A 13085-nucleotide genomic window follows, 5' to 3' on the forward strand; every position below is an offset into this window, starting at 1 on the left:
GAGCAGGGAAAGAGAAACATAATAGAAGGTATGAGTCCTGGTCCTTAGCTCACTGCCCCATGGGTTCTCTGGAAATGAAACTTGCCCTTCAAATTCCCTACTTCCTGAGTAAGGTAAAGGGATAGAAGGCCTGGAACTGGAAGTGTCTTCCCATGGAACCAGGGGTAGAAGTCAGGGTAACAGGAGTTGGCATCTCTGCATCCTTCTCTCACTACTACGTTACAAAGTAGACCTGGGGTAAACACTGCTCTATTTTCTAGAATCATCTGAATGGGCAAGAAAGGATTTTTGATAAGCCATTTTCCTGAGAGCTCTCTGTGCTTACCTAGGCCATCTCTTTTCCTGACTAGACTTTGATGAGCTCTTTGGGAAATGTAAGTTTCTCCCGCTTCCAGCATGTAAAGCAGCATTAGTTATAAATACTTAAATTTGTTGATTTAAAAATTTATATCTAGTTAAGTTTGGTATCAAGGTAGATTCCTCAATGACAAGGAAAATCACTTCAAGGAAAGAAAATATTAAGGTGCTCAAGATTCAAGTCAGCTAATATTTGCTAACCATACTTGATGAAGAACAGCCATTCCAGACACTAGGGGAATTTTAATTACTTGTTCATTATTAACATGTAACTATAAAATCAAAGGCCCATCTAGCTAAACAATTCACTTAACCATTCATTTATTCTCTTGACAATAAATGACCACTCTCCTGGGCACAGAGGAGTCACACAGACACATGAGGTCTGGTCCCCCGATCCTCCCTTTCAGCCAATAACCACTTCCTACTTCGTGGAGGCGTAGAAGCCACAAGAAAGCTTCCCACTACCACATCTACCCTCCAGCCTGGACCTATCCCCTTGCCCTCTGCTTGTTCTATTAACTATGGATGGGATGAGATGTTGCATTCCCAGAAAAGGACAATCACTTCACTTGTGTGCTACATCCCATCTTCTCCTGCCTAACTAGTAGAGCTCAAGTTTCGTGAAGGTCAGTACTGCTTTAAGTGGGGACACTGTGCTTCCCAAGAGCTCCTAGTCTATTCAGGAAGAGAAAGAAATGTCCAAGGGAAGTGCAGGGAGTTTTGGAAACACCCCCAGTAAAGCACAAATGATATTCTCAAGGACATTGCTTCTCTGCCCTACTCATCCGTTTCTCCCTGTTTATCTTTCCCATCAACATACGGTATAATTCTCCCCATCTTAAAAAAAGAAAACTCCTCTCCATCTCTCTATTGCAAAACTGTCAGAAGTCTACAGTTTCTATTACCTTTGGCACCTACTCCAACAGAGCTTTTGATCTCGCCACTCCAACGAAACGATGCTTGCCATCAGTCAGTTGCTAAATAAAATGGCCATTTCGGTCCACATCCGCACCTTAGGTGGCTCATCAGTCACATCTGAAGCTGTAGATCATTCCCACCTCCGTGAAACTTTTCACCTCCTTTTCAGGTCCCCACGCTCTCCAAGGCTTCTCCTTTTTACTTCCTGATTGCTCCTTCCTGGGTTCCTTTGCTGATTCCTCGTGTCTGTCCTCAGCTTCTTAATGTTGGAGTGCCCAGACTTCTTTCTTCTCTAGCAGCACTCATTTCCTTGATGATCTCATCCAGTCCCACAGCTGTAAATATCACCTATCCACTCATGAATCCCAAATGTTGTGCCTGGCCCAGAACGCACTCCTGAATTCCAGGTCCGGATGTCCGCGGCTCTGACGCCTCCATCTGGATGCTTAACAGGCACTTCCAACTTAACCTGTCAAAAGCGAGGCTCTTCATCTGTCTCCAGTCCTGCTGAACGCCACCACCCCCCACCCGCCGCCCCCAGGTTCCTCACCTTAACTACAACTCCAGGCTTCTAGTTTGCTCAGGTGCCAAACTTTGACTCCTTTTTTTACACCACATAGTTAGATCTATGAGCAAATCTTATTGGCTACCTTGAACCAGAATCTGATCGTTTCTTCCCATCTACACTAATGCCATCCAGGTTGGAGTCATCAGTATCTCTAGCCTGGCTCCCTCTCCCCTCCCCCCCAAGTCTTTTTCCTAACGGTAATCAGAAATTCTCAAACAGGTCATAAACCTATCATTCTTTGGCTAAAAATCCCTCCGGTGGCTTCCATCTTACTTAGAGTACTACCCAAACTCCTCACAAGGCACTCCACACACTACGCGGCCCTACGTGACCTGTTCAGCTGTCATCTTCTTGACTTTACCTCTTGCTGTTCTAGTTGCTGCTTTCTCTGCCCCACCTTCTCCGGGCCCTTGCTGGTTTCTGCAAACACTGAGCATGCCCCTGCCCCCAGGTCTTTTCATTTGCTATTTTCCTTTGCCTGCAATTCTCTTCACCCCGAGTGGCTTATCCCTCACCATCTTCAGCTCTTGACTCATCTTTTTGGTGAGGTCTTCTCTGATTACCCTTTCACAACTGCACTGCAACCTCCCCTTTCTCCCTCTCAGCACACTCCCTATTTCTCTTCCCCATTTTGTTTTTGACACAGCCCTTACCGTCATACATATACACTTCCCCCCCTTTTTAAACTTTGCCTGTCGCCTTGAACTGGAAAGTAAACGCCCTAAGGATAGGGATCTTTGTGTGCTTTGTTCACTGCTAATCCTAAGTATCTAAACCAATGTTAGTGAAATGAATTGGATCCCTGATTTCTAGGGGCTCGTGATCAAGGGAGGTGACAATACAAATAAAATGTGTCATTAAAAAAATTACAAAGGGTAAGACAGGAATAAAGACGCAGACCTACTGGAGAACAGACTTGAGGATATGGGGAGGGGGAAGGGTGAGCTGTGACAGGGCGAGAGAGAGTCATGGACATATACACACTAACAAACGTAAGGTAGATAGCTAGTGGGAAGCAGCCACAGCACAGGGAGAACAGCTCGGTGCTTTGTGACCGCCTGGAGGGGTGGGATAGGGAGGGTGGGAGGGAGGGAGACGCAAGAGGGAAGAGATATGGGAACATACGTATACGTATAACTGATTCACTTTGTTATAAAGCAGAAACTAACACACTATTGTGAAGCAATTATACCCCAATAAAGATGTTAAAAAAAAATTACAGAAGAAAAAACTGTCCCACATGAATACTTAAAATGGCCTTTACCATTTGGGAATTGTGTGGCCAGGGAAAGAGTTCAGCAGAGGGCTAATGTGCTCCTAAGAAACGATAAAGGAATCAGGCAAGGGGTGCCAGCAATATCCCTGCAATACAGCTTTACTCCCTCACCTTGTGTTACTTATAATTACTCTTCTTCATCACTAGGGAGATGAAGGAATGACATGCTCATATAAAGACTTGTCATAAAGCACTCCGGTCTCAGTCCTAGAGAATCTTTAACGTTCCTTACACACTTGCCCTGGAGTATCAGGACTTCTCTTGGTGACCAACAACGCTCAGTAACCTGTTCTCCATGGGTTTATCTCTCTCCCCTCTCAGTGTGAGATGGGCCTGGAGCAGTAAGCAGCCAACATACCTGAATTTGCTTAGCCAACTTACGAAATACTCATGTTACAATGAGAAGGCGGAATTACACTTCTGGAATTAGGGAGCTTTTACCCTGTCACCTTTCAATTACACCTATTGGCTCAGGAATAACATGGGGCAATAATGAAAAAAAGTGACCTGTTTGGTTCTTTGTCCTATTCTATTTCCCTTTCTCACAGAAGATAGAAGTGGGAAAGAAAAACCAAATGAAGAGATTTGGATAATATTTCAATGACTAACTTTCAACACTCCAGGACTGCCCCCCCCCTTTGTACTACTATACAGTACAGTATACTTGTTCCTCTTCCCTAAAATATTTCTCTTAAAAGAAATTTTTTCAAAAGCTACCACTTTTCATTTTTCCTATTAGATACCCCTAAAAGAATACTGTAAGCAGACACATATATTCCATTGTCTTCTTCCTTTTTACCAGTAAAAAGGAATAGGAGAAATATATCAATTAAGACAGTAATGATAATGGGAAATGATGTACATTTTGTAGGACAGAAAGCATTTTGCTATATTTAAGAACTTTTAAAATTACAAGATTAATTCATTCTCCATTTAAAACAAGTAGGCATTAAGTAGGTTATGAAAATAACCCATTGCTACTTCTCACATTTCAAGTCTACAGGAATATCACCTACCAAGTATAAAGCACTGAATCAGTATGATGGGGGATTAAAGAAGACATGACTTATATGCTTTACATGGTCCCTGGATAACCTTATGGAGAAGATTACACCCATGATATAATATTCATTCTTTCAGCAAACGTATATCATGTTATATACTGGGCTAAGATACAGAGATAAGGACTATAGATATTATCCTCCAAAAGCTCACTATCCAGAAGTATGCATAAAGTGTTAAAATGAATATAATAAAGTATCAACATGCACGCTAGAGACATTGGATAGTCAGAGTAGTTTGAAAGACAGTAATTATTTTCAAAGCATCAAATAGTATTAAGAATGTTTAACATCATATAGATTAGATAAGACTTACCTAATTATTATACTAATATTTTCATAGCTAAATCAGCAGGGACATCTGTTTGATTTCTCATTCAGTAGAAAATGGATACACATTAGCAAAGATGTGTTCTTCTCTGCTAACAAGAGGGGAAAATCTATTTGGACAGGAAAAAAACTATTTAAGAATGTATTCATCCCTGCATGCATCACAGTGCCTGAAATGACCTTCAATTAGCAAACTCTTAAAATTTGTAGAATAAACTCACCATGGAGGTCAGTTAAGGTGGTATATAGTATAACCACCCTCCCCCCTCCACCCCTTCCATCCAAAAGAAAAAAGGAAAGAAAAAAGAATTCTTGCCCAGAAGGGCACCTGGCTTGTTTGATCACACTTGGAAATATGTACATGCTTGAATTGCTTCTATTATTTCCGACGTTTGTACAGATGGTGTCTCAAGAGAAACAGAGAGACTGACAGACTGAAGGTACATGATAGTAAAATGGAAAGGTTTCATTAAAAGAGCTGGACTTGAGATAAACTTTAGGAATTGGAAGATTTGGGGGAAAAACTGCTTTTAATGTTCTATGTTAAAAAGACCTGCATAATTGGCTTTAGCCTCACTGGATTTCAGCAAGGTAACCTACAGATACAAAAGATTTAAAGTCAATTTATAGTTCTCTAAATGCACTCATTGGTAATACCTAGGTTGATTCTGTCTGACAAGGTTTTAACACCACTTATCCACACCAGTCCTAGAAATTCAATTCATAACCACTTTGAAAGGACTATCATTCCACTGTGTAGAAACATCCCATTACACACTGGAGCGGTTCACTTATATCACTGAAGAACTTTACCAAAAAAAAGGTTAACAAACTAGTTACAAAAAATTGTTATTTCAAATAATGCCTATCTACTAAAATGTAATTATGAATTATTTATTATTTCGGTATTACTTGAAAAAACTTATTAATTGAAACATGAAACAAGGATTTACATATTCTACTCATCTAATGTAAGAAACACTAACTGAAATATAAGTGGATAATTATTATAGAATCATTAGCTCAACCCCTTCAAATCATTTGCAATAGTTTTATGAAAATTATTAATGCTTCAAATCATGCCATGATTCTGTCCAAAGACCACTGTATGTCAGCTGAAGATGTGCAAACGTACTGCATTAACATGACTAGGACACAGCTTACTATGTGATGCCACAGGACTGAAACTGACTTGAGTTTTACAATGCAGTCATTCTTGTAGTGCTGTAAGAACACACATGGGCAAGTAGAGGACTGACTCCAAGTACACAGCACCTCCACGTCCTTATTAGAAAGACTTAACACACACACGGGCCAAATCAAACCTACGAATTTTATCCCTGTGACATGTTAGGATATCCTAGTTTAGGGGAAAAAAAAAAAAAAAAGGCAATGTCTAGATAACTGATGTATCTTATTTTGAAAAAGGTCATCATTAAATGATTGATAAATTTATCAATATATATCTTCTGATGTGGTCATGTGATGCACGGTTAAGTAAATTTAAAATAACATCGTTTATCTCATTTTCCAAATTAAAAAAGGGAAGCCAGTGATATTAAAAGTATTATGACCAATGTCTGAGACAGAAGATAAATAAACATACCTCGTATTCATTGGAATCAATTAGTAAAGGCTTATTTTGTAAGGTTCCATTTGAGACTAAAATAGAAGATTAAAATAAGGATTGACTAAAATGCAAAATTGTACTTTATCTTATAGATTACCTTTCAGAAGGTTTCTAATTTATGTATACCCGCTTTTACATATAAACATATATATATTAAATACTAACTGTAATGCTATAAACAAAAACTCTTAGCCTAGTGGTAAAGAACGGGGGCTGTACTTCCGCATCATACTGGTTGTGTAATCTGCATCAAGCTATTTAACCTGTCCGTGAATCAGTTCTATTCTGTCAACTGAGGTCCATCAGAGTGTCTCTCTCCTGAAGCTTTCTGAGGGATATTAAACAAGATGAGGCACCTCAGTAACTAAGCGGAGCCTGGCATGTAGTGGTTTGTGCACTGCATGGCCCCTCTGAGGGCACACGATCATAATTAGAACACTCCAGGCTCAACAGGGTACATGGTGCTATGGCCATTCTTGAGTACTTACAACATTACATTTGGACTTGTAAAATGTGCTCTTAATGAATAAGAAAGAGTCTAGGTTTTAGAATATCACAATTTACATCTAGAACAAAGTTCCATGGGGGAAAAAAAAACCTATTTGTAGTACACATGGATGGACATCTATGTAACTGGGAAGTGGATCAAATATAGAAAAGATTTTTAAAAATTCAGAATTTTAAGAGAGCCTAATAGTAGGAACCGAAATGATGACTTATTACTCAGTCCATTTGAAACTGTGGCCTGATCCCGGCAAGAGAAAGTGGAACAAGCATAACAAATTTTGTAAGATTAGAATGACTGAGTTTGAGGACTAAGGACTAATAGAGAACAGGGAAATAATGAAATTAACTTCTTTGAGTTTTACATAAGAGATGAAAGTGTCTTATTTAAGGCCACAAAGGTAGTTCGTGCAAGAGCCACAAATATTTTTATGTCACCAGTTCTCTCCACTCTGTCCCAGGCGAGTACGGGACACAGCCTACAAGTAAACAGTTTGGTGGTGTAATTAGGCTGATAGCAAGTGAAGGAAGTCAAAGGATAGCATCTCCAAATATCCTGATATTCAGTATGATGAATGCTTTCCTAGGACTAAGAGAGAAGTTTATTAACCTAGGATGCAGAATGTACAATATTGGAAGTGGGTAAAAACTACTTTCTACAGCTCATCTACATAGAAATCCTTATAGCTTACATAAAAGATGCCCATTCTCATCACATTAACTTGAACTCAAAATAGTAAAGGCTCAGAGGTTTTCATAAGCCTAAGCCTGTTTGGTGTACCTTTGTAACGTGGAGAGATTCTTTTTGGGTTTTTTTTGGCGGGGGGCGGAGAGGCGGGTGTGCGTTAAGTGAAAGACAGATATAGAAGTGTTTATTTTTACCCTGATTTAAGACTTCTACTGACAAATACTCAAGTAGGAATCCATTATTCTTTGTGAGGGTATATACAACTAGAAATGTTTTACTTTATTATCTTGGAGCAATGTATCTTTATGCTAATAATTCCAGCCTATAAATTTTAGGGTGGTATTTTATTTCCATATTTAGGACTGGAGAAGACATTTGCCCATATTCCACAACCTTGGTTACATGACCAGAGAATTACCTCAATAACTATCCCAGTCATAGAAAAAACCATTTATACTCTGTTGACCAATCTGAATATTGAAAAATAAACTCCTATAAGAAAGCTAATATTTAATAATTATAACTAGAAAGAAGGAATTCATATAACCTATTAAACCCTTAAAATTCCCTATTCTTTCAACTGAGAAATAATGCCACAACTGCACAGTAATCCAGAGTTCTAGTCTACCTTCAGGGCAGACAAGGGTTTCTATGTTCATCTCTGTCTCTGCCTATATCTGTTGGACAAGTGCATAATAAGAATGGTAACGCACACCAAAAACACCATGAAAATTCAAGAACAGGATTAGAAGTCAAAAATGCATGAAAAGACACAGAAGGGCTGCCAGATTAAAGTTATTTGACAATGCTGCCCAATGGTGGACAGAAGTCATCATTCTGGAAACAAAATCTTGTAAGCCAGGATTTCATGTTATTTTTGGCTCAAATATCATATTATCAAAGTAGAGCTTTATGTTTTTTTGAGACCAATGGTTAAAAAACGCAGTTTTGTATATTTAAACTCATGTATTCTCTCATTAGGACTTAAAGGAAAAAAACTCTACACATTTATACGACTTCAGATGTTTTCAATTTAATAAATGATTTATTTATACTAGTCCTCTGTAGTTAATCTTCATATTCACATTTTTATCTCATCAACAATCATCTCAGACACACCTTCTAACAAGACTGACTTAAAATATTACGACAGGAAACTATGCCTTCAGGAGCATGTTTATTGTGTTTGAGATGATACATCAGGTGCTCTCTGAGCTACAAAGGGTAAAAGGAAATCCTCTCGATACAAACTGACAAAGGTAAAAGGTAAAACATTTTTCACAACAGCATGAACCACATACTCAGAGATAGATCTGGGTTTAATACAAATGACGTAATTCCTAGTCATCTACGGCTACTATTATAACTTCATACAGATAATGAATTAGGCTAAAATGCACTATAATATTTGGTAGACTTCAGGACCAGTATCCTTAGTACATCACAAAATACACTTTGATATCCCAAAGAAGCAAGACTTGCAAGTAGGCGTTTTAAACGTAACTAATCTACAGCTACAAAGTTCTACTCTTGATAGCATTTACCTTTTTGGGGAGTCTCCCAGTCTCCAAAGGATAAAAGCAGAGAGTAGAATCAGTATAACATATACACAGAAGTCCGTATTGTAAAGGCTATAAAGATTTGCAGCACAGTGAGAAGATGCCTTCTGCTCCTTCACACTGCATACAAATTATGTGAATTATGTTGCATATCGCTTGGTCCACTGTCTGGCTATCCTGTCATGTTCTGCTCTGTTGGTCAAATACTGAGTGGCTATGCTTCCAACCAGAGGATCCGCTGGAAAAGTGGAAAGAACATTAAAAGATATTATATGGTGTCTTAAAGGTTCGGTTCTAATAGTCTACTGAACTGAAATGCTGATTTTTCAGCAGCAACTTGATATATAATGGCTAATTTCTCAGAAGAAAAATGTTTAAAGTAACATAATCATCTTTATATTTTAATATTCAAATTAGAAAAGCCTCTTTAAAAAATAAATGTTGAGTTAATAAATCTGATTTTTAAAAATGTGTATGCCTTTAATATACAAAAACTATTTTTCACTCAGCATTTTATTGAATAAAAGTGTGCTAGATGATGATATTTGTTTTTCTACGGATATTTAAAAATTAATTTTTCCAAACTCAGGTCCTATGATGCAATGCTATGCAGAATGAAATATTTCCTTCATTCTGTACAATAACACAACTTAAATCATTACCCTTACCTCCATTTGAAAGCTTACTTGCCATTTTGCTTTAAATAGTACTGAGTGAGAAATTGAATCTGAGATGTAAATTTTATTTTGAATTTATTTTTCAGAAAAGGTGTACTGTGTACTACGTACAACATTTGAAGTACACCAAACAGCAGCCAGTAAAATGTAAAGCTCTCTTCCCTCCTGACTCCAACTACTCAGAAGTTTCTCTTCCTGGCAAATAATTTATACCTGTTCACAGCATTTCTACCCAGAGACATTATACACATTTATAAGCATTTAGAATGTTGTTACGCACGTGTGTTTTTTTTCAGTGCCTTGCTTTTTTACTTAATATATCTTAGAGAGTTTTCTCTATCCATTCACATAGAGCTACCTCATTAAGCTACATCCTCTATTAATGGGTATGTAGGTTATTTACAATCTTTTGCTTTAATAAAAGATGCCACAATGAATATCCTTCTATATATCATTCTATCTATCTACCTACCTATCTACCTACCTACCTATCTATCTATCTATCAATCTGTATTTTGGGTATATGTATAACTGCTAGGCCTGATATAACAGTAATAACCTTTGGTGATTGATTAAATATTTAGAAAAAATAAGCCAACTTCTTTAAAAAATGACCACTTAGTAAGAGAGCATATGCGAAATCCCAGGTCTAAACATTATTTTTTCAAGTCAGCTACCCACATTAAAGATCATGTGTGGCTGTTAGGCATTTCTTACAGATTATGCACTAATGACTTTACCTGAGTTCTTATAATCATAATCTAGTCTAACTCTCTCATCGGCTGTCATTTTAATATCGACTATTACCACATCTAATACAACCAACCATAACCCGAAAAGGAAGGGAGAACAAGAAGCCCTTCATTACTGAGAGGCTGCGTTAAAGCACATGGCAGAATGGAAGGAGCAAGAGAAGGTGGCAGTGGTGTAAGAAACATTACTTTACTCGCGTCAAAAGGGGTTTGTGCAACTCCATTAATTTAGAAAACAGAGAGTCACCAATGACAGGGAGAAAATAATTATAGGGTAGTACGCCATTAACAAATTAAACGAAGTTATTGTGAAACTTCTGGTCTATTCTAATTGAAATGGCATTGATAATTTCCTCAAAAAGTGTTTTATGCTGATCTTTCTACCAACAGCATTTACTTCTCAAATTCACTTTAAACTGAAAAAACTGCAGTTTTTGTAGCCTCATTGTATGTGTTAATAAAAATCTGCTTACCAGGGTTGCAGTCTGTCAAAAGAGAACAAATTGACAGCAAAACCTTTGAAATAGTCAAAGCAGGACTCCAGTTGTCTTTAAGGATGTCCAGGCAGATGACTCCCTGACTATTGATGTTGCAGTGATAGATTCTGGTGCGGAAAGTAACCTAAGGGCAGTGACATTAAAGACAGAAAGAAAATAAAAAGCTTTATTACCAACTAAAACTCTCACTAGCAAATATGAAGTGGAACATATCACAGATCATAGCAAATAGCATATAATTTCATCGAAGAGCTAACAAACACTAGGTTTAAGTAATAGCAAAATTAAATGGATTTATTTAATTCAGTTCAAAGAAATTGTTTTTACCCAGTATAGCTGGAACTATATTGCTTTTAAACCAAATGAGTCGCTGAATTGTTTAAACAAACGATACGGTAATTCTATGAATGTATGTGTGGGCATGCACACATACACCACTATTTAAAGACAGGAAGTGAGGGAGAACAGAAACGTTTTGGTGCCAAAGGTAAGAGAAACTAGTGAAGAATTTTTTTAAACATAAAACTAAAGTTACGTTCGTTTCTCAGTAGAAAAAGGTCACCAACTTAGCTAAATCTCTTGCCACGTGTCAGAAAATACTGGAGAAGGTTGGTGAAATCACCAGCCTTTCTACTTCTCAGACTTTCATTTCCACAAATGGCTCACTGTCTTGTTAGACTGAGACAGTAAAATGAAACAAGTAAGGTCTTAAGCTACTGAATAAAGGAAACTATTATATCCTTGAGATATGTGAAAAAAGAGAATAAACCATAGAAACAAACACTCACCAGTTTCAAACAAACACAAACACAAATTGGGTGATTAATTCTTAATTTGGAGTTGCAAAGAAAGAAGACAGTTCCTGATCCCTTGGAACTAGCAATGTACTGTGATCTCCCAAGTGGAGTCTGGGAAGAAAATGTTTAAAGCACTCAAAAGTGTATTTCTGATAAGGACGCATAATTAAAAACAAGAAAGAAACCACTGGCGTAGTGGGGAAGGAGGAGAAAGAGACCACAGTAGTACTCATTTTATCCACACTTTTGCTTCCCATGGTTTCAGTTTTGGACCCCTGAGGTCAACTGGGGTCCAAAAATATTAAATGGAAAATTCCAGAAATAAACAATTCATAAGTTTTAAATTTTGTGCTATTTTGAGAAGCATGATGAAATCTTGCACTGTCCTGCTCTACCCTGCCTGGGTGTCCAGCATAATCCTGCCCAGTCAGTCTACTAAGTAGCATCTTGGCTATCAGTTCAATTGCTGCAGTATGGCAGGGCTTGTGTTCAAGTCACCCTACTTTATTTGATAATGGCCCCAAAGCTCAAGAGTAGTGATGCTGGCAACTGAGATCTGCCAAAGAGAAGCTCTAAAATTCCTGCTTTAAGTCAAAAGGTGAAAGTTTTTGACTTAACAAGGGAAGGAAAAAAAATTCTACACTGAGGTTGCTAAGATCTATGGTAAGAATGAGTCTTCTATCCATGAAATTATAAAAGGATAAAAACACTTGTGCTAGTTTTGCTGTTGTACCTCAAGCTGAAAACGCTACAGGCATAAGTGCTTAGTTACGATGGAAGAGGCATTAAGTTTGTACAAGATATTTTGAGACAGAGAGAGACCACAATCACATAACTTTTATTACAGTATAGTTATAACCTCTCTAACTTTATTATTAGTTATTGTTAATTTCTTACTGTGCCTAATTTATAAATTAAACTTTATCATAGGCATTTATGCATCGGAAAAATAGCATCATATAGGGTTCAGTACTATCCGTGGTTTCAAGAATCCACTGAGGGTCCTGGAACATACCTCCTGAGGATAAGGAGGGACTACTGTATATAACTCTAGAACTGTTCTAACACAGTACATACTAGTTACACAGAGCTCTTAAAGTGTGGTTATAAGAATTAAGATGGGCTAAAAGTGTAAAATACATACCAGATTTCAAAGACAATATCAAACAGAATGTAAAATATGGCGTTAATGATGCTTCTATTGATTACATGTTGAAACGACGATATTTTTGGATACACTGGATTAAGTAAAATATTATTAAAATTAATTTCACTGTTTCTATAAAAAATTACACATGTAGCTTGCGTTATATTTCTATTAGGCAGCCCTGCTCCAGAATATGGGAATAATGTATGTTCATATCATTGACAGCTGACTACTCAATAGATACGCATGGCTTACAAACACAATTAATACTCTGATTCCTTTCAGCTTTTAACAATCAATGAACAGAAGAGAATTAAATTT

At 37.5% G+C, this 13085-nt stretch overlaps 1 protein-coding gene across 5 annotated transcripts in view; it reads right to left on the minus strand.

Annotated features, from left to right (window-relative positions):
- UBE2E3 (ubiquitin conjugating enzyme E2 E3) overlaps positions 1 to 13085 on the minus strand; it is a 105622-nt gene that overhangs the window by 4632 nt on the left and 87905 nt on the right. For 3 of the 5 annotated variants that reach the window (XM_029226089.1, XM_029226086.1, XM_029226088.1), the window contains exons 5-6: positions 10797 to 10944; positions 8494 to 9132 (exon numbers count right to left, since the gene is read on the minus strand). In XM_029226089.1, the coding sequence (XP_029081922.1) occupies positions 9035 to 9132; positions 10797 to 10944 (246 nt within the window). In that variant the 3' untranslated portion in view covers positions 8494 to 9034. Of the gene's footprint in view, positions 1 to 8349; positions 9133 to 10796; positions 10945 to 13085 lie in introns of those variants that run through there. The other 2 variants (XM_029226087.1, XM_029226090.1) reach the window with 2 other exon arrangements.

The sequence above is a fragment of the Monodon monoceros genome, unplaced genomic scaffold (assembly GCF_005190385.1).
Source record: "Monodon monoceros isolate NGI ecotype Baffin Bay Population unplaced genomic scaffold, NGI_Narwhal_1 Super_Scaffold_16, whole genome shotgun sequence".
Classification (NCBI taxonomy): domain Eukaryota; kingdom Metazoa; phylum Chordata; class Mammalia; order Artiodactyla; family Monodontidae; genus Monodon; species Monodon monoceros.